This window comes from Lepisma saccharinum, unplaced genomic scaffold (assembly GCF_977018435.1).
Source record: "Lepisma saccharinum unplaced genomic scaffold, izLepSacc3.1 HAP1_SCAFFOLD_671, whole genome shotgun sequence".
In the NCBI taxonomy this organism is placed as follows: domain Eukaryota; kingdom Metazoa; phylum Arthropoda; class Insecta; order Zygentoma; family Lepismatidae; genus Lepisma; species Lepisma saccharinum.
The window spans coordinates 79,341-98,756 of record NW_028143342.1 but is presented as its reverse complement, the minus strand read 5'-3'; the positions used below and the strand labels follow the sequence as shown (position 1 = coordinate 98,756).

Sequence of the window (19,416 nt, the reverse complement as noted above, 5' to 3'; positions counted from 1 at the left end):
CCCAGCGGGGCCTTTCGCTGTCTCTACTCCATCGTGTTGATAAACAATCCCGTGTGAACTATACACAACACTGATCGGTCAGACACACGAGGCGGTTACTTTTACGCCGGTGGTTCCCGAGAGGTTGTCAACGATAAGCTGTCAAAGAAAAACTGTGTTTCACGCTCCTCCGCTTGTCTTTTTATCTGCTATTAAAAATGTTCGTTAAGATACCCTCTCTGTCTAAGCCTTGTTACCTCGTCCTCAAATCGTGGCATCTTATCCTGCTATCTTCGCCCGTGTAACTTGAGTTCCTTGACCCTTCTCCAGAGGCTCCTCGAAGGGAGGCTACCCTTCCGCCGGACCCATTGCATCCTGCACGGTCGCTTCGAAGAGAGCGCCGGGGAGTCTGTAGTTATTGTTATCAACTCTCGCTGTTTAACCTTTAATATCTTCGTTAAATAATCTCCTATCAAATTGTGCTTTTGTGATTTTCCCGATCCGAATCTGATACTGGGCTGTCATAAATTTCAACCGAATCCGATCATGGTTCCAAAGTTGTAATTTTTTGTTTTTTTACACGACGATTGGCCTCTTCGTTCGGGAAACCAGCTTGTCCTCCGTATTCCACAGTGCAAATCTCGGGGAACATCCAATTCCTTTTATTGCTTATTACGGTGATTAATCTATTTACTTGGCAGTTAGCAAGATTTGGTCGTTATAGAGGAACTTATTGTAACGTCTTATGCACAGTAAAATCGTACTTCCCTTGAACCCACTTTTACACTTTCTAAAAGGATTCTGCTCCCGACGTGTGGGCGTAATGCGCTACGAAACCAGAGGCACTAGATTCGGACTCTGGTCAGACAAGACTGTATCATATTTGTCACATCACAGTTTCTTCATTTCATAATTCAACCTCACATTCTCATGCAATAAACCCAAGAGGCAGAAAAGCAACCTAAAATGAAATTGAAGGAGCAAAGTGCACCTACCAAGAGAAGACATCTACTCCAGTGGATAGACAACATAAAATGATTATTTTTCTCTGTATATCATGATTAAAACATGTAACTATTATTCAATCTGTAATTTAGGATTAATTATGTTTGTGAAAATGATAGTTGTCTAACTTTTTGTCACTTAACACCTATCGGAACATTGTGCTTTTTATGAACAGTTGGTCATCACATTCAACTCTTTCTGAAGGAGAAGCAGAAGTCGATGGTGTAATATCTAAAGATTAATCTTCATAGCAAATGAAATACAGTGACATGTGTAGTTTGAAAGAAGTGATACTAACATAATAATGTTACGAAAATATACACATTTTGTGCAATAGATGCAAATCATATAGTATAATTACAAGCGGTGTTGTGTCACAGATGTATCTACTTCACACGTCGGGGCAAAACCTGCTAATCAATATTTCATTGAGCGGCCTTCATACTTGTAATTATTTTGCTTGTCTGGATCAATATTTGAAACTAGAGACGACCTATTTAATGCAAAGACGACAATAACTTATTGTCATTAATGTTAGTCAATCAATTATTAATCTCTGATTTACAGAATTTTTGCAAATTTTCGAATTGCATTTTCTCGAAACTATTATGGATTAACTCCTTTTTTTTGAGCCATTCAATTTTCAAATAATTTTTGGACCATGTTTTTTGTTTTCATATATAATATGCACAATGTTTACTAAACTAATGGGATGTATAATCTTTCCTTGAAACACGAAGGCATGTATAGACAAACAAAGCTTCGTGCGAGAAATGCTATTTAACTAATTTGATTTTTTATTTTCTACTTACTAAAAAAATTGAAATGAAACCGTACTCGAAAGATTAATTATTACATAGTTTATTGAATATTACATTTGTCCTTCCCTTTTCCACCTTCCCGTAGGAAGGAAAGCATGAGGCATCATGCGGGGATACAAAAATGTTAATCCCCCCGCTCAATGGTCACTGTACAGCTTCCACACAAGGCTGCTAATCAGCTCACAGCACTCACTCTACCTGCAATATTCGTTACAGCACCTGGCAAATCGTAGCTACACAATATCTAAGAAATTGCAGGAATGATCTAATCAGATTGAGGAATGGCGAATATGGTGGCCAGTCCATTCGAGAAAGTCTTCATTCTCATTTTCGCGATTACCCAAAAGCGATGAAATGCAAAGTAAAATAAATCAAATAAATCAAACAATGAATACATGACTGCATTGCATTCTAGGTATTTTACGTCACTTTTTCCTCTCTAGATTGGTTTTGAAGATGAAGACAAGTTTTGTTTGTCTGTGTTCTTTCTTATTTTGCTTCACTTTTCTACCACTTTTGTCTAATCACGATCGTGAGGATTAATTACTGTTTACGTTAAATTGATAAAGTAATTAGAGGAATCGAACATGGAACCATCTGTGACACAATCGTGAGTCAACGAGTAAGTTCACTGGTCCACAGTGGCGGTGAGGATGAGTGATAAAACTGATGCAACAGAGGCATGAACAAATGCAATCAAATGCGCATGCCTTTCTCAGGATTCGAATCTAGGACGCCACGTGCTTTATCATGAGACGATAACTACTCCACCACAGATATATTGGAAGAATAAGTGAAGTTACTTTGGGTCAATTTTTCGTTTAAGTTTTATATCATGGACCTGTTCTGTACAATAGAAATTTCCTTGTCTCTTTGCATCTATTATACCACGTGTATTCATCATCATCATCATCATCATCGCCTTCTTCTTCGTCTTGCACTGTTATTCCCCTTGGAAAGTACGTTACCAATGCTACAGAATAATATAACATCCAAGATTATTTGCATTCATCTTTCGGTATCCTATCGTCTCTGTTGTGAAGGAAGAAGCACCAGTAGCCGAGAGAATAGGCGAAGAACACAACCGGAAAGAGAATGAGGGACACCCTATCGTAAGGAGTCCAGTTGGGATTGTACAAGTATATCCTTATCCTTGCGACTATACGTTTGTAAGGCGAGTACATTTTCTCCTTCCAATTTGCGATCTGCAAAGAAAAAGTTACATATTAAAAACACATTATACAATTGTGGATACTGAAAGAAATAATGTGAATGAGTATATCCTAGAGTCTGTTAATAAGATGCACGAAGAGATTTTCTTCAGGATATCGACCATGAGAATTCTGGATATCTTTCAAAGCTTTCCAGAGTTATCGTCACGCATTTTCATGATGTAAAGGGTAAAGTAGACAATGAGTCCGACGTTTGAATAATAGATGGCGTTTACTAGCAAGCAGCGTTTTCTATGCAGTCCGTGGTCTTTACTACACTCAAATAAACTGTCACAAACACTCTCCTTCTATTGTGCAGATACATGAGTTTCTTATTTGGATGAATTTAGGGAGGAAAATACAAGCAGGACATCCTGGACGTGAATCTGTTTCGAAAGTAATTCCAAGAAATCCATCGCAAATAAACTAAACCGTTTACTCCACAATCTCTGCCAGAATTTAAGACACCACCATGAGTTGTTTCAACGTTATCAACTCGATTCTCTATCCTCTGTTCGAATGAAAATCAATATAAACACACAGCCGTAGTTTCTGAGAAATCCTATTCGTTATTCCAATACTAACTGTGCAAGAAACGTACGCATATGTATATAGAGCACGTGATAAAGTCATATTTCTCAAAATAACTGCTGCATTGAAGTTGCGGGATCTCATATTATGAGCTCTGCAGTTACGACCAATATATCCATTGACAAAAGAACTCCACAAGTAACACAGGGAAATTAACTACGTGTTTCTCAGGAGCGAAGTAGTTTTGTTGACATTTCCTTCGGTCTTACAGTGGATGGAAAATAGGTTATATCACTCCTCCTACTAGTCAAATCAAATCAACAACATTAAGAGGTAAGAGTCTGAACTCAGCAGAGGCGAAGTCTTTATAGTACTCGCCTAGTCGATATCCAAAGACAGTCTCTTTCTAAAAGTAGGATATCTAACCGAGGAGAAGGTGAAGGTCAGAATGATGAACAAGAACAGTTAAATGAGGCGAATACATAGAAATAATAGGCGTATAGAATGATTTGTGGACCAGCAAAAGAAGGATTTAAGTGAGGGAAGGAAATAATCATAACTAAAGAAGAAGCTAGAAAAAGGATATGTAATAATGTAAGGAAAGTCACGACGTATGACCTGGATAGGCCACCAGGGACGCACGACTAAAAGAAAAATGCAGAAGAATGTTACTTAGAGTAATGTTACCAAAGAATGTTGTTTGGTCGAAAACAAGGGTGGACGAAATATTTTCAGATGGGCTCTCCTTCGGTGGTCATTGCTACCAACATTCTCCTTTTCCTCCAAATAATAAGAGAGGACGAGGTACTCATATTTCTCACCTTCCTCCTAGGGTACAACGGTATGTTCTCCGTATGGGACATTTTGATGTGCCGCACGCCAGTCGTTGTCTTGGAGGAGTTGGCCCTCACCTTGAAGAGGACCAGGGAGTATTCCGCCAGGGTGGCGAAGACGAATATAATGCACCCCAAGAGCCAAGCGTTCAGGCACTGGATGGTGGACGATGGTGGTGAATGAGTCCTTGGGAAAAATACAATTCATTATCCAAGTTAATACTTTCAAAATTACAGTTCGTAACATTATATTGAAAAAGAAGAAGATAATAAATATTTTATTTATCTGACATAAAGTTTAATTTCACATCAATACATGTCTAACTTTATCAAAGTTGATACGAATAGTTTAGCTACTAGCTTACCAATCTCTAAGCTAATGTCACACATGGACAATAACAAAATATTTTCTTTAACAAGGTTCTTATTTTCATTTTACATCCACTTTATGCTCATATAGACTAATTAGGACTGGACCAATCTACTATCTTCATCAGGATCGAACCCAGAACGCCTTGATTACAAGACGACAACGATAATACTACGGCATAAGATCACATTTCATAATGTCATTGATTTTTTTAGATTCTAATCTAACTTAAACTAACCCTAACTGACGAATTATATTAAAGAGATAAGTATATATCATGTGTAAATCTTTTACCCACACATGCTACCCCGATGGCGGAATGGTAGCGTCGTGGCTTCGTAATCAAAGAGTCCCGGGTTCGATACCCGGTGGAGTTCACATAGTGGTTCGGATCCCACTTAAAACTGTAGGTCCAGTTCCGATTAGCCTTACTGAGCATAAAGTGGACTTAAAACACCAAATCAATCAATCAATATATCTCCCACTTCTCTACGTTCATCGCTACGGACTTGAATGGTGAATTGATCAAAATAGGTGAAAGAACCAAAACATATTTTACTCACAATTCGGTCCTGTCATCCCTGAATTTTTTAACAGACCACGATAAAAAATCTGACACATAAGTTGGTTCAGTTTCACCAATTGCCAACAATTTTCATGAACATGTGGACAAGGGTTAGAAAGTGAAACTGGTTATTACTAAACCTTCACTACTAAAGAGTTTATAATTAAGAACAAAATATCAACTTACAAATTGGATTCATACATGGTGACTAGCGTTAGGAGCGTAGTGACGATCAGCACCACTCTTCCAGGTACAATGGTTGGTGTCACCAGGAAGCTGCACCAAGACACCATCACGAACATCGTGCTGGGAAAGTAGTGAGAGAGAATATAGTTGTTCAGATCCCGTGTTAGTATGAACCTTACAATGAGCCTGGAAAAATCTCCTGAAACGTGTGGAAAATGTAATGGATTAGCATGCTTCTTCAGAACTTTATTGAAAAACATGGATAAATTGGAAGAGAATTACATTCAATATAAAAACAATATCAAAAGCTTCAAGGAATGAGGGAACACTAACTTCTCTATAGCTGTAATTTTGGATTTTTTAAGTTATTTTTTTCTTAACGTTACAAGGGTTGGATATTAAGTATCATTTTTTTGTCCCGTCAGATGACCGTAGAATTTAAGACGAGACATTACAGCGAGTGCTGTAGGATTTATGTTATTCAATCACATTGTGCAGTGACTTCAAGTGAATGGGGATTGCGCACATGCCCTAACGACAGAAACAATGCTTCTGCTGGATAAAAAATTAGTTGCACGAGGTCAAGTCACACAAGTCTGTAGACGAGGGCTGAATGTGATGTGGGATCTTTACCCTATCGTACAGTGGAACGATGGGGTAAGGAGGTGATATCGTTCATGACATCTTCAGTTCTGGACGGTCCTCTGTTGTCAACCACAATTTAGCTCATTCCTTCTCTGTTGCATGTTGATTAAGGATTGACTCCGCGTGACTTGTCCGTGGAAGTAGGCGTATGCCATAAAACAGTGTTCTACATTCTGCACGACTGTCTTGGATGACACAAAATTGCAGCGCGTTGGGAAACCTCACGATATTTCTGAGGTGCAACAACCCCAAATTGTTCAATTGAACAGGGCTTGTTGAGCAATTGTTCGCAACAGTATCCATCATGGTTCCATGAGAATCTAAGAAGTCGCACTGCTCACGCTGTGAAGAATCTTTTTCACCTCTTGTGATTGGAGTTACTGAAACATCAGCCATAATCGTCCAATGTGAGTCCATGCAATTACGATTTTTCGCCAGATTGAAAGAATCACTTCGAAGGATATATTGTATCTCCTGAAAAATATTTCAGTTGGTAACATAGATGTAGGTAAGTATCAGAAAAGGTTATTTTTTTGTTTAAATTATCTCCAAAAGTACGGAATCTCAATTACAAAGTTGTAATCAAGGGATCCCGAATCGATACTCGATGGATGCACAATCTTTCATCATATTTCGGATCCCACTTTAAAGTGTAGGTCCAGTCCCGATTAGCCTTACTGTGCATAACGTGGACTTAAAACACCAACTCAACTCAACCAATTAGGAAGAATTATTCACACATTTAAAGAATTCTGATATTTTTCGATGGAATAAATTGTATTCAAGGTGTTTTAAGGTATATATGAAAGCTTTCTCTGCCGTTGCAGAATTGAAGCAACGGATTGAGGTTTCTGCCGCCAATTTAGAAAGGAAGTGGGCGTAATTAAAATAATTCGACACTCCATACCCAGAAGATAACAATGCTGTGCATGGATGCAAGGCCAGCATTTCGAACACCTCACCTTCTGTAACACAGAGTAACATGTAACATCTTGCTTTGTACAATCCTGTCTACTTGAAACCCTATGTTCAATAAACATCATTCTTAGCGAGGTGCTCAAGGAAAAAAAACACCCATTACTGTGTATTGTGTTTTATACGGTATTTATATTCTACAAATACTATTGGTATTACTGTAATCACCTAGTGGACAAGTGTGTAAGTATGGCTGATCCTAACCATACATTCATATATTCATAATTAAATATTCGCGTTGCGATGCCAGGGGTCTCGGGTTCGAATCCCTACCTGTGCATGGGTGTACTTTGTGAGTGGTGCTTCAACACTTCAAATCACCATTCACACTCATTTTCGTTGTAAGCCAAAAGTGGTAGAAATTCGAAGTAAGATAAATCAAATTTATCAATCAACCATATACCTCGTAAACAGTTATTTTGTGGACTCATGTTGACTGGCAAGTTTTGCTTCTATTAGTGCGTACTGTAGGTTAAAGAAACACTAACCTAAGACTTATAACTTAGTTCTTTTTTAAAGCAAATGGATATCATATGAATGTGTGTAGCATTTATCAAAGTGAGATCTTACATTGCCTTAACTATGTTACCTGAACATGTTGGCAAGAGAGGAGTGGGAAGGCCAAGACGAAGAAAGAATGTTAACATCAAAATTGATCTTAAGGAAATTGGTCAGTATGGTCAACAATTGATTGATCTTGTCCAGGATAGTTACAGATGGAAGACACATGTTGTTGTGGCATATATTTCGAAGGTGCAAGAAGTACAGGCTCTGGAAGATGAGAACTTTTTCTGTGTTCCCCCTTAAAGTTAAACACTGTAGATGTAAAAAAATAAAAATAAAAATCTTGCACTAGTACCTGTTAATCCACGATAAAACGTTTCCTTGTCTACTGCGCAGACCGACACGCTATATTTTGGTAATTGCTGGAATGTGTTTCCTTTGTAACTGTCGAATCTCACGGGGCTCTTGGACTTCCACTTCAGAAGAGCTAGAGTCTTTGGGAACATCCCTGGAGAAGATAAAACGGTACTCACTACAGAATGGACAATTAACTCCGAAAAAGTCTTGAAACTATAAATGCATGCAATCAAAGCATTACCTTAGAGAACTTGCTACATATGGTCTTATAGCAGCATAACTTATTTTCAATTTCAACAAGGATAAAATATAGCTATGAATTAAATCTACAATTGGCTTTTTTATTGTAGCAAACCCCTCTCCGCACACATGCAAGCAGTATAGCAGAGGTGATAATTTTGGAAAAGATTTTAAGGTTGAAAATTATGGTAGGAAAGGGGAAAAAAGGTTCTTGAAAATGTTTTCAAAAAGGTGCAAGAAGAGGTGCTGATAAAATGTATTTTTTTCATTTGGCGGAAAATTTGGCGAATAGGAATGCACCATACAATAAGGTCAACGCCCTCGCCAGAAGATGAAAAGTCGCCAAAAGATGACGTAGAAAGACTCAATTATGCCTACTATCTATCTCCGAAACGGTCATACTTGAGTAAAATCTGTTTGCGGATTCTGAAAGTAAGACCCGATATACGTTAAACTCGTTTGGTCAAGATTTCGAAATTTTCAAAATGGCGAACGAAAATGAATCTATCTCCTAAACGGTTGGGCTTGAGCAAAATGCGTTTGCAGATTCTGGAGAATTTATTTATTTATTTATTGATAGAGCTCAACAGGCCGAGCCCAATTATGGTGCTCTAATTACATAATATTATTACAATAAATTCAGCGTTCCAGTAATACTATTTTTTAAATTGTATAAACTCATTGCAAAAATATCGATTGTGTTATTTACACATGAAATTGTGTTGAAAGAGTTGCATGCTCTCCACACCGGAGAGGCAGAAAGAATTGATGTTTTCGCTCTCTGGCAATGGAAGATTTTGTGCTTGGGACGTGTTTTGGAAATGGGAACATTAAATGATACGGCTTATAACAAGTATTAATCGCCTATTATACCGTTAATTACTTTATACAGAAAGAGCAGGTCATTTACTTGTCGTCGGAGTGCTAGTTTGTTGAAGTTGGTCTCTGAGACTAGATTATCGTATGAATCGAATGCTGGATATTCTCCACAGGCTTTGAATTTGAGATATCTAAGAAACTTGGACTGAATACGTTCTAGTCTATGAATTAAATTTATTTGAGTGGGATTCCAGATTACTGACGCATATTCTAGTTTTGACCGTACGAGGGAATAGTAAAGTATTTTCACTGGTTCTATTTTCGTGAAGTCGTGGCTTGATCGGATTATAAAACCTAAGTTTCTGAAAGCGTCGTTAGTAACAGTTTCAATATGCTTATTAAATTTGAGCTTGGTGTCGAAGGTCACTCCGAGATCTTTAATTTCATTTTTGCGCGTGATTTGTACATTTTTAATACGGTATGGAAACACACAAGATGCTTTGCGTTTTGTGTAAGTGACTACGCTGCATTTTGTTGGGTTAAGATCCAACTTGTTACTTTCACACCAAGAGACCACTCTGTCTACATCTTCCTGCAGTTTTAAACAGTCTTCAGAGGTAGTTATTTCGTAGAAAAGCTTAAGATCGTCGGCGAAAAGCAACTTTTGAGAATTTTGTATGCAATTGGGTAAGTCGTTGATAAGTAATAAAAACAAAAGCGGTCCAAGATTGGACCCTTGGGGAACACCAGAATGTGGTGTGAAGGGGCGACTTTTGATGCTGACAACAGTTTGCGTTCGATCGGCTAAATATGAAGCAAAGAAATTTAAAGTATTAAGTGAAATATTGAATGAAGCAATTTTCTGTAGTAATATATCATGATCAATTTTGTCAAATGCCTTAGTAAAATCGGTGTATATTGCATCGACTTGTCCTGTGTTATCTAGTACATTGCATGCGTAATGGGTAAAGTTAGCTAAGTTTGTTACGGTAGACCTCTTTGGAGTAAATCCATGCTGATAAGGAGAGATAACTGGATTGACGTGTGCTAACATCCTCTTGTAAATAATTTGTTCAAATATTTTAGCAAGACTAGAAAGGATTGCTATCGGTCTATAATTTTCTAAGCTTGATCTTTGGTGAGACTTGGGGATAGGACAGACGGACGATGTTTTCCACCTTGAAGGAAAAGTATTGGTATCGAGAGAAAGGTTAAAAATTTGCAGCAAGGGATATTTTAAAATATCGCAACATCCTTTAACTATATATGGTGGTATGTTGTCAGGGCCGGTCGTTGATTTGGATTTCAAATTCTTGATGGCAGCTTCTACTTCGCTTACGCGGATGTTGCGCAAAGTGAAAATATCAAGTTGTTCGTTAGCAATTTTTATTTTCAGATTATTTACGTCATATTTAGCTCTTTCGGCTGCGTACACAGAATGAAAGTAAATTGCAAAGGCATCCGCGATGTCATTTTCGTCTGTTAATATGTCTGCGCCGACTTTAATAGCCTCGCAGTTTTGATGGGACTTTTTACTTTTGATATAGGACCAGAATCGAGAAGGGTCCACACTTATCTGGTCTTCAGACTGTTTTATGTAATTAGTGTAAGCTACAGTTATGTCTTTCTTAACCTGTGCGCGAAGCTGAAGAAATTTTTCTCGATGATATTCTTTGTTTGTAATACTTTTCTTCCATTTTAACCTATGGTAAGCTTTAACTTTAATTCTTTTCACTATAGCAGGCGTAAACCAGCAAGGATATGCTGAGTTCTGTAGTTTTTTAAGGGGAATGCATTGATCAAATATGCCATAAATTAATCTGTAGAAAATATCGGCAGCTTCATTTACGTTAACGGCGCTATTTACTGGCGTCCAATCCGTTTCTGAAACTAAACTGAAGAGTTTTGAGTAGTCTGCTTTCTTAAAGTTGTATGTGGAAATGTTTTGGTTTGACTTTTTATTTGATTTTACGGAAAGGCATTGGATCTCAGTTATTATTGAGGGGTGATGTGTGTCTTCCGGTAGGAGAGGGTGCAACTCTCTGCTTACATCTACATTACTAACATTCGTTAATATAAGGTCAAGTAACCTATTGTTTACATTTTGAATATTGTTTACGTTTCTGAGAGCATGGTAAGACATAAAAAGTTGTAGATCTTGACACACTGGCGTAAGACTTAATAAATCAGCGTTTACACTTGTAATTTCGGGTAAATTAAAGTCACCACAGAATAGTATTTTATCACCTGGCTTAGTATGGGTTTCAACAAAGTCGTAAAATGCGTCATATAATGCCTTAGTTGATTTGGGGGGGAAGTACACAACACCAATATAGAGAGGAAATTTCTTGTTAAGCAGTACTTTAACTAAGATGGAGTCAGGCTGTTGCATCGGTTCACCCACCAAAAAGGACGAATGGTCGTTTCTTACAGCCACAAGTGCACCACCTCCACTCACTTTGCCACTAAGGTCACGGCTTCGATCACATCTGTATACAGTGTACCGGGAATCAAAGTATTCGGAACTCAGGTGAGACGACGTTAGCCACGTTTCATTAACACACACTACGTCCAGATTGCGACTCAGTACGTTCTCATGAAAAGGCCTACTCTTGTTTCTCAAACTGCGAACATTTTGATAATAGAACGTCAAATAGTTATGAGCATTACTTGGTTGGGAATGTGTAGAGATGACGTCACTTTCTAATCTTACCTCACTACGTAGCTGCACGACGTCTTCCTTCTCCGGATTCCACAGATCCTACCTGCTTTCCTGGTTCCTGGCAGTCGGGGTCCTTTGGGAACGCCTCGGGTGTTGGTGACCGTTTACATTTCTGGGAGGGGGAGGCTTCGATGTGCTGCTCGTTGTCTCCGTCGCGGGCTTCGAACTTCCGTTCCGCATGGATGATTTTGTTTTGGGGTGGTTGGTCACCTCGCTGTAGGATTTTCTATTTCTGTAGCCTGGTTCTTGAGGGGGTCGGGAGGAGGAGACGGGGAGTTCAGCGCCGGCCGGGGCCTTCGACGTCGACGGTTCCTTAGGCGATCGAAGGGTGTGGGTGGATGGATGATCGGAGCGTAGAGGTTCCTTCACTCCACTCGAAGAAAAAGGCACTTCGCTACACTCCACAGTAGGTGAAGCATTTGGATTCACTTCCGTGTTTTGGTGCACCTCTTCCGTGGTCACAGGCGGCAGTCCGTTAGCATCCAGATCGCTCAACGTATATATTTTACCCTCGATGTAAAGTTTGTCGTACCTCATTGTTGCATGGAGATTGTTTTCTCTGGCTTCTTTCATGTATTTCCACAACTCGCTGCGGATATCGCGAACACGTCTCGAGTAGTCGCCGGAGACGCGGATACCAGTTCCACGAAAGAAGCGCGCACGAGCAAGAACGGTCTCTTTTAATTTGTAATTTGAAAACTTTACAATGATGGGTCTGTTGTGTCCCGATCCCAGTCTGTGCGCCCTCGCTATGTCGTAGTCAGACGTGTCGATATCCAGAATGTTCCACAAAGCGTCTCTCACGAGCCGTTCAGAACAGTCCCAAGATTCTCCGGACGTTTCACTAAAACCGCGGAAAATTAAATTGTCCCTTCTTGACCGGTTTTCCAAGTCATCCAATTTAAGTTCGCAGAACTGTAGTTTAGTTTTCAACTCCGCATTTTCGTTTTTGAGGCAATTTATTTCTGTTATTAGCCGCTTAATATCGCTCTGGGCCATTGCTGTTGTTTCAGTCACCTTGTCTAGCTTGTTGTCAATAGAATCCAATTTTGTCGCAATGTCCTCCATTGTATAAGGTCCAGGATTTTGCTCGACACCAGAGATAATCAAGGCAATCGCAACGACAATGCCCACGAAAAACATGCTGGTTGCATTTGAGCTGTTCCGCACGTTCATCACTAACACCAACCACTTCTTAGCTCCTGCATTCCTCAATCCTATGGCACAACGCCACTGCACAAGAGAATTCCCCATCTTGTCACGCTTCACTGCACTTCGGAGCTCGCTGACACACGTCTTCCTTCGTGAGTTGAGTCGATGTACGTTATACTCGCTTGGTCTCGGATTGGAGATTTTCAAAATGACGACCGGAAGTGAGCTTCAACGAAATGTTCTTTGAAGCATGATTCCTCGGGATGAATGGGGTGAAATATTTTCCAACCACTTAGAATCGTGACGTGTTCCTCTCACTCTCTTAGACGCCATTCTTTTTTCTCCGGCCAATCAGAGTGTTTAATGGTATCATAGGACCGCCCTCGACAACCAACCAGGACATCCAACTCAATATGGGCTACACCAATCGCGGCTCGTGAGAAAAATAACCTTATCGTTTGTAAATGAACTCCATTTCTTTCATATATACCCCTATTAAAGTGCCTTACATATGATTTACCTTGACTGGTACTGGCCACGTCGATTGTCAGATCAGCAGAGGCCTGCCTTGCTCTTTTAGTATAAGTTCATCTTGAAAAGATACGAGACGTAGAGCCGTGCTCGAGCAAATGCTTCACTATATTCATTGTTCTTGAACTAAACACACAAAACAAACAGATCACAACACACACTATTTACAAATCCACCTACACAAAACATTCAAGCAATACACGCACACGCATTTATATCCAAATATTCGCACAGAAAAGACACGGAATTCATAAACACTCTACCCTCGGCTTCGCACTCAAATACTGTGGTAAATGAAGAGAAAGTTTCAATTTTTCACAATTTCTACTCAACAGGAGGGGAGAGGCTCGGGCAGAGGGTTGTCATGGCTCTCCTAGAACAATATCGTTCTTTCTGGAATTAGTATTGCGTCGCTTGAACAATGACCGAATTAAATAAACAAATCGGCGATTCGTCTAGTTTCTAGTTTGGTAATTTTACTTCGCTTTTCTACCTATTGAGTCTATCACGACGATGAATGTGGATAGAAAAAGTAGGTCGTAGAAATTATTTTATTTTGCACCTAAAATAGAAATGTTCATTTCCTAGCTGTTGGCAACCCTTCTTCGTTCTGCAAGCCATGCAGCTCAACGTCACTTTATGCAAAGCAATGAGAACAGGCTAAAGCGCGGGGAAAACCTCATATACACGGAGAGGATATTGACCCGACGGTTCCAGCACTCAAAGACGAAAACAAAGCGAGGGAGGTAACTGGGTAGTCTGGTGCGTACAATCAATGATCGCATATCTAAAGAGGAAATACAAAATAAGTAAATAATTTTGATAAAAAATATGGTGGTTCTGCAGCTCTCCAGTTCTTATTGAAGAGCCGTTCCTGGGCTACACCCACCTTCACGTACTTTCTGAACAATCAGGATAGTTTATTATATCTGATCTATTATCCACGCCCTCCTGCCAAATTTTCAGCCAATCAGAATGCACCTTACAATTGAGTAACACCTTCACCAAATGGTTATTGTGAAACTCTCATTTATACCTACTCGAGCAACTCGCTCCAGTATCTGCCCCATCTACTGAGTAAGTGTAAACTAGCGTTAATTCAGATTTTCTTCTTCCTGCAGACCTTCGTTGAGGCGTAGTTAGCACAGCGCGCTACAAAGCCAGGAATCTCGCTTTAGAATCCCAGCGTGGCATGTGAGTGTTCCTTCATCAGATTCATCGTATCATTTATTCTCATCTTCGCGATTAGCTAAATGTGTCAAAAAACGAAGTAAAATAAACCAAATTAATCTTTTTTTCTCTATAAACTCTAACAATAACAATATTGTAATTGGTTTCGAAGCATGTTTTTGATTCGTACACAAACTTGAAGTCACGTGCTAGACAAAATTATGATATGCATGAAAATTATATAAGATGTACAACTCTCTTATTATACTACTTGAGGTCTCCTTCTATTTCACTTCCTCTGGTTTCTTTTATTGAATTTCTCTTCCCCTTTTTTGGATATCTATCTCCAGTTCATAGATTCCTCTTCTCACGGTTGCTTCTTTATTTTTGCTCTCTCTTTCCTTCGAGTTTTTCTCTGTCTGATTGCCTCTTCTTTATTTATCTTTTCTCTCTTACTCTATCGTTTCTTTATTTATTGATTTTCCACATGGACGTAGCTAGGTTGATCAGTTTGCGGGGGCCCAAACGTAAGATATTTTCTATCAAACTATTATAAATTAACAAACTATTTATACACCATATAGGCCTATACTGTATACATATATTATATATGTATGTATGTATATATATATATATAGTCTTGGAAAGAAAAGGAGCAAGGGACTCCTCGGTGGCGCAAGGTAGCATCGTCGCCTTGTAATCAAGGTGTTCCGGGTTCGATACCCGGTGGATGCTCATAGTGGTTTGGATCCCACTTTACACTGTAGAACCAGTCCCGTATAGCCTTACTGTGTATAATGTGGACTTAAAACACCAACTCAATCAATCAATAAATTGGAAAGAAACATCATTTTCTTCTGTGACCCCCAACAGTCTACGGATATACTCTTACGAAATACACAGCCATTAATCGGGAACCTAATACAGAATGAACTCATTAACTAATGGCTGAACAATGTTATTAGTCTTTAGATTTGTAAATTTGCTGGAAGAAAATTGAGAAGTAGCTAAAACCCTTTTCCGTGGTTTTAGACATAAAGTGCTGGAACCAGGTTTACAAGTATTGGCAACAGTGTGTAACGTGTAGCAGTGTCCACGTTACAAATATGTATATAAACTTAATATTTTTCTTTTTTTTGTACTTAAAACTTTATATGTTAATGGTTAATTACCAAGGAATGTGGAACACACCTCGTATATAAACTATACATCCTGATGTTAAATATAAGTTCCAAGAGTTTGTTTCTTTCTGCCAGCAAGCTGAGCTGGAAGTTCATTATCGGTGACAACAATGCAAGAAAGCTAACGCTATTGTGTAAGAGCCAGGCAGACTCAACCTTATGAAAACGTTGTCACAGGGAAAAGACGAAAGATTATGCTGTCTTTCCCACGCTATATCTGTCCCGTTCCTTGGCGGACAATAATTAGATTTATATCAGAATAATCCCTGATTATTTTACTGCAAGACAGTGTATTCAGAATTTGGTTATGTTAACGTAAAAGAAAGTTATGCCCGCGCAAGACAAAACCTGTATATAAATAATTTTTGCTTAACATTTTGACGTTGTAAATTTTCTTTCTTTTTCTTTGTTGTCATATCGCGTGGCCGTTGCAGGGAGAGAGGGAGTTGGAAGAAGCCATACTCCCTGGTCAAATTAAATGCTGAGTGTAACAATTAAAATTCTATTGCATATTTATTATTCACAAAAGGGTAAAAATAGTAGTTTTTACATGTAGCTAATTATGTTCCTCATTGATATTTAATTAATTTGTATTTTATTGTAATGTAAAATTGATGTTAAGATAAAAGTTGGTAAATCCTTCACGGCACCGAGAAATGCTATATAAGCAGCGAAGCTCGGTGGCCCGTGGCCTTTGTATTCGAACTTTTGATAAATTCGGAACTCGCGTAACCGTCTTTTCTTTCAACGCTCGAACTTCTGCGTTTAGTTCCACTTCGTTATTAGGAATTAGTTCATTCTGGGATTACCTTAGGACAGTTACTTAGCTCTTCTGGTCAGAAGGCTTATATTCTCCCTGTTCTATGCTCCTGGTCAGGAGATATAATTGAGAGAGTTGTGATTGTCTTGAGATATACCGGAATTCGGGATCGGCCGATAGACTGTTTAGTAGTCAACGTTTGTAACCCTGGTCAGGGTACACCTTTTCTTATTCTGTGGTCACGGATTAATTTTCGGTTCTCTGGTCAGAGGCTGAAAAGAGAAAAGGAAGTTGGATACTTTACTGGATATCGACAGAACCTAGTGGGAAGAAGGATTGTCGATTGCTTGTAGAATCTTGGTAAAGATCTATAAGTAGATTGAGAACCTTTCACCCAGAATTTCGAGGGACCTTACATCGAGGACTGAAGCAGCCGGATTAACCCGAACCTTGAGCCGAGGAGACTCAAGCCCCGAAAAGATACTGAGCGTGAAGCCGAGGCTCAATCGACCCATAAAACCAAGTACGATCCAGGGCGGATCGTGACAAGTGGCGCTGCAACGTTTAGGGCTCGAAGTATATATCCGGTGGTTCTTCTGAAATTACGAAACATCGAGATGGCAACAAGAAAGTCTAAAAGCAATTCATTGCCGACGATTGTAGAGGATCACGGAATTTTGCACCTTGATTGTTGCTCCTATCAAGATGAAGATAAGGGGGCATTTAGGTGCATTTCCTGCAGCCAGTGGAAGCACTTCGTTTGTGACTTTGAGGCTGAATCCGTGGAAGGGCAAAATTTAGATGCCGGTGTAAAGGTTGTCAGGGCAATGAAGATGAGAATAAGGAACCTGCTATTGAACTTCCTCCGTGGTTGACAGTTTGGTCCGAAATGGAAGAAAAGAAAAGAAAGAAAGAAAAAGCCGCAGAAGAGAGAAAGCGACGTGAAGAAAAAGCAGAAGAAGAAAGAAAGCGACGTGAAGAGAAAGCAGAAGAAGAAAGAAAGCGACGTGAAGAGAGAGTAGAAGAAGAAAGGAAACGTCAAATAGAAAAGGCTGCAGAGGTGAAAGCTCGGAAGGCGGAAGAGAAAGCTAAAAAAATCGCTGAAGAGAACAGGTGGCAAGAGTATATTAAGAGGAGAGAAAGCAGAAGAAGAAAGAAAGCGGCAAGAAGAGAAAGCCGAAGAAGAAATAAAACGACGAGAAGAGAAAGCAGAAGAAGAAAGAAAGCGACAAGAAGAGAAAGCAGAAGGAGAAAGAAAGCGACAAGAAGAGAAAGTCGAAGAAGAAAGAAAGCGACAAGAAGAGAAAGCCGAAGAAAGAAGAAAGCGACAAGAAGAGAAAGCAGAAGAAGAAAGAAAGCGGCAAGAAGAGAAAGTCGAAGAAGAGCCTATAATTCTCCTAACCGGCAATTCGTTACTTCAGGATCTCAGACATATGAATCAGAGTTTCCGAGGACCTTTGAGCAACAACAAGCTGTTGATCAGACTCGTCAGTTCTATTGGAGCGCTCCAGTAGTTCCCAGTAACCAAGGTTTAAATGGGAATCTTGCTTAAGTTTCGTTCCGCTTGGGCAAGGAAGTAGTAAGGAACGATTAGTATTCAATGGCGAAACTTTTAACAGGGCTACGAAATCCATTACAGTTACTCCTTGACCAAAATAGAAGAGAAAGCTGTGGAAGAAGGGATTAAGAGGTCTGTTGAATTAACTACTTTCCATAGTACGCCCAAAGTTAAAGCTCAAGTTGCAGACATTCCTGTCGTTTGCTTACTCGACACTGGGAGTGAGGATTCGTTGTTAAATTTCGACATTTGGATGGAACTACTTGAGAAGTACAGGGGAATGAAACTACAGAAGGATCCAGAAATTCGAATAGTTGGAGTAACCGGATCGAATCGGATAAGGATTTGTGGGAGGAGGAATATTAGCATTAAACTTAGAGACCAGGAGTTGAACACTGAAGTATTTGTGATAAAGAAGTTAGGTGTTGATGTTTTACTGGGCATGCCGTTTCTAAAGCCCTATGGAGCCAATATCTGTTTGTTGGAGAACGAGTTGACACTGCAAAGTAGCTGCACTCCGCTCACTGTTAATATAGATTACGAGGGAGGCAAGGAAGCCAGAGTCAACGTCGCTGTGTTGGATAAGTGGAGTGCCAGTGAAGATAAAATTAGGGAAAAGGTTGAAGAAAGTCAGTTCTTGTCCAAGAGTGAACAGGATAGTTTGTTCCATTTGCTTATGAAATATCACCTAGTAGCCTTTCAATCAAGAGGTCCTGGGTTCGATACCCGGTGGAGGCACATACTAGTGGTTCGGATCCCCGATTACCCTTACTGTGCATACAGTGGACTTAAAACACCGAATTGATAATTGGAAGGTTTTTGAAGAACTAAACATGGCTTTTTATGCATCGTACAATTTTGCTTCTTTTCACCCTACTTTTACAGTTTTACTTCCTAAGAATTCAACTGAGTATAACACGCTACGAAACCAGAGGTCCAAGGTTCTGACGTTGGACAGGTATGGTTGTATCATGTCTGTCCCATCGCCATTCCTTCAGCTCATCATTCATCCTCATCGTCGCATTTAACCCAAGAGGTAGAAAAGAGGTTTAATATAAAAATATATAAATGATTGATTTAGTTTATTTTACTTCGCTTTTCTGACACCTTTTGGCTAATCGTGAAGATGAAGATGAAAATGAGTGATGTGAAATTGATGAGCGGACCATCATAAAGAACACACGCCCAGTTCGGGATTCGAACCCAGGACCCCTGGCATCGTAATGCACCTTGTTAACCACTGCACAACAAATACAGGGTGTCCCACGAACGGCGCAACTGGGAATTAAGAGTGGCGTTAC

General features: G+C 39.4%; 1 protein-coding gene and 1 long non-coding RNA gene across 2 annotated transcripts in view; both read right to left on the bottom strand.

The window, feature by feature from the left end:
* Positions 1-2,803: 2,803 nt before the first annotated feature.
* On the bottom strand, positions 2,804-5,608 carry LOC145983123 (glutamate-gated chloride channel alpha-like). Its single transcript, XM_083116403.1, has 3 exons — positions 5,502-5,608; positions 4,369-4,567; positions 2,804-3,010 (listed from the first exon to the last, which is right to left on the bottom strand). The coding sequence occupies exons 1-3, from the start codon at positions 5,606-5,608 to the stop codon at positions 2,804-2,806; spliced, it is 513 nt and encodes a 170-aa protein (XP_082972529.1).
* A 20-nt stretch (positions 5,609-5,628) lies between these two features.
* LOC145983122 (uncharacterized) overlaps positions 5,629-19,416 on the bottom strand; it is a 63,319-nt gene continuing 49,531 nt past the window's right edge. Inside the window, exons 6-7 of the long non-coding RNA XR_014441223.1 lie at positions 7,981-8,133; positions 5,629-5,700 (exon numbers count right to left, since the gene is read on the bottom strand). This is a non-coding gene — a long non-coding RNA (uncharacterized LOC145983122). The remainder of the gene's footprint in view (positions 5,701-7,980; positions 8,134-19,416) is intronic.

Excerpts from the sequence above, each read along its gene's own strand:
- LOC145983123 (XM_083116403.1), bottom strand. The coding sequence starts at position 5,608 with ATGGTGTCTTGGTGCAGCTTCCTGGTGACACCAACCATTGTACCTGGA. Across the intron at positions 4,568-5,501 it reads ACCATGTATGAATCCAATTT|GACTCATTCACCACCATCGT; the intron begins GTAAGTTGATAT and ends ATTTTTCCCAAG. Across the intron at positions 3,011-4,368 it reads CGTTGTACCCTAGGAGGAAG|ATCGCAAATTGGAAGGAGAA; the intron begins GTGAGAAATATG and ends TTTTCTTTGCAG.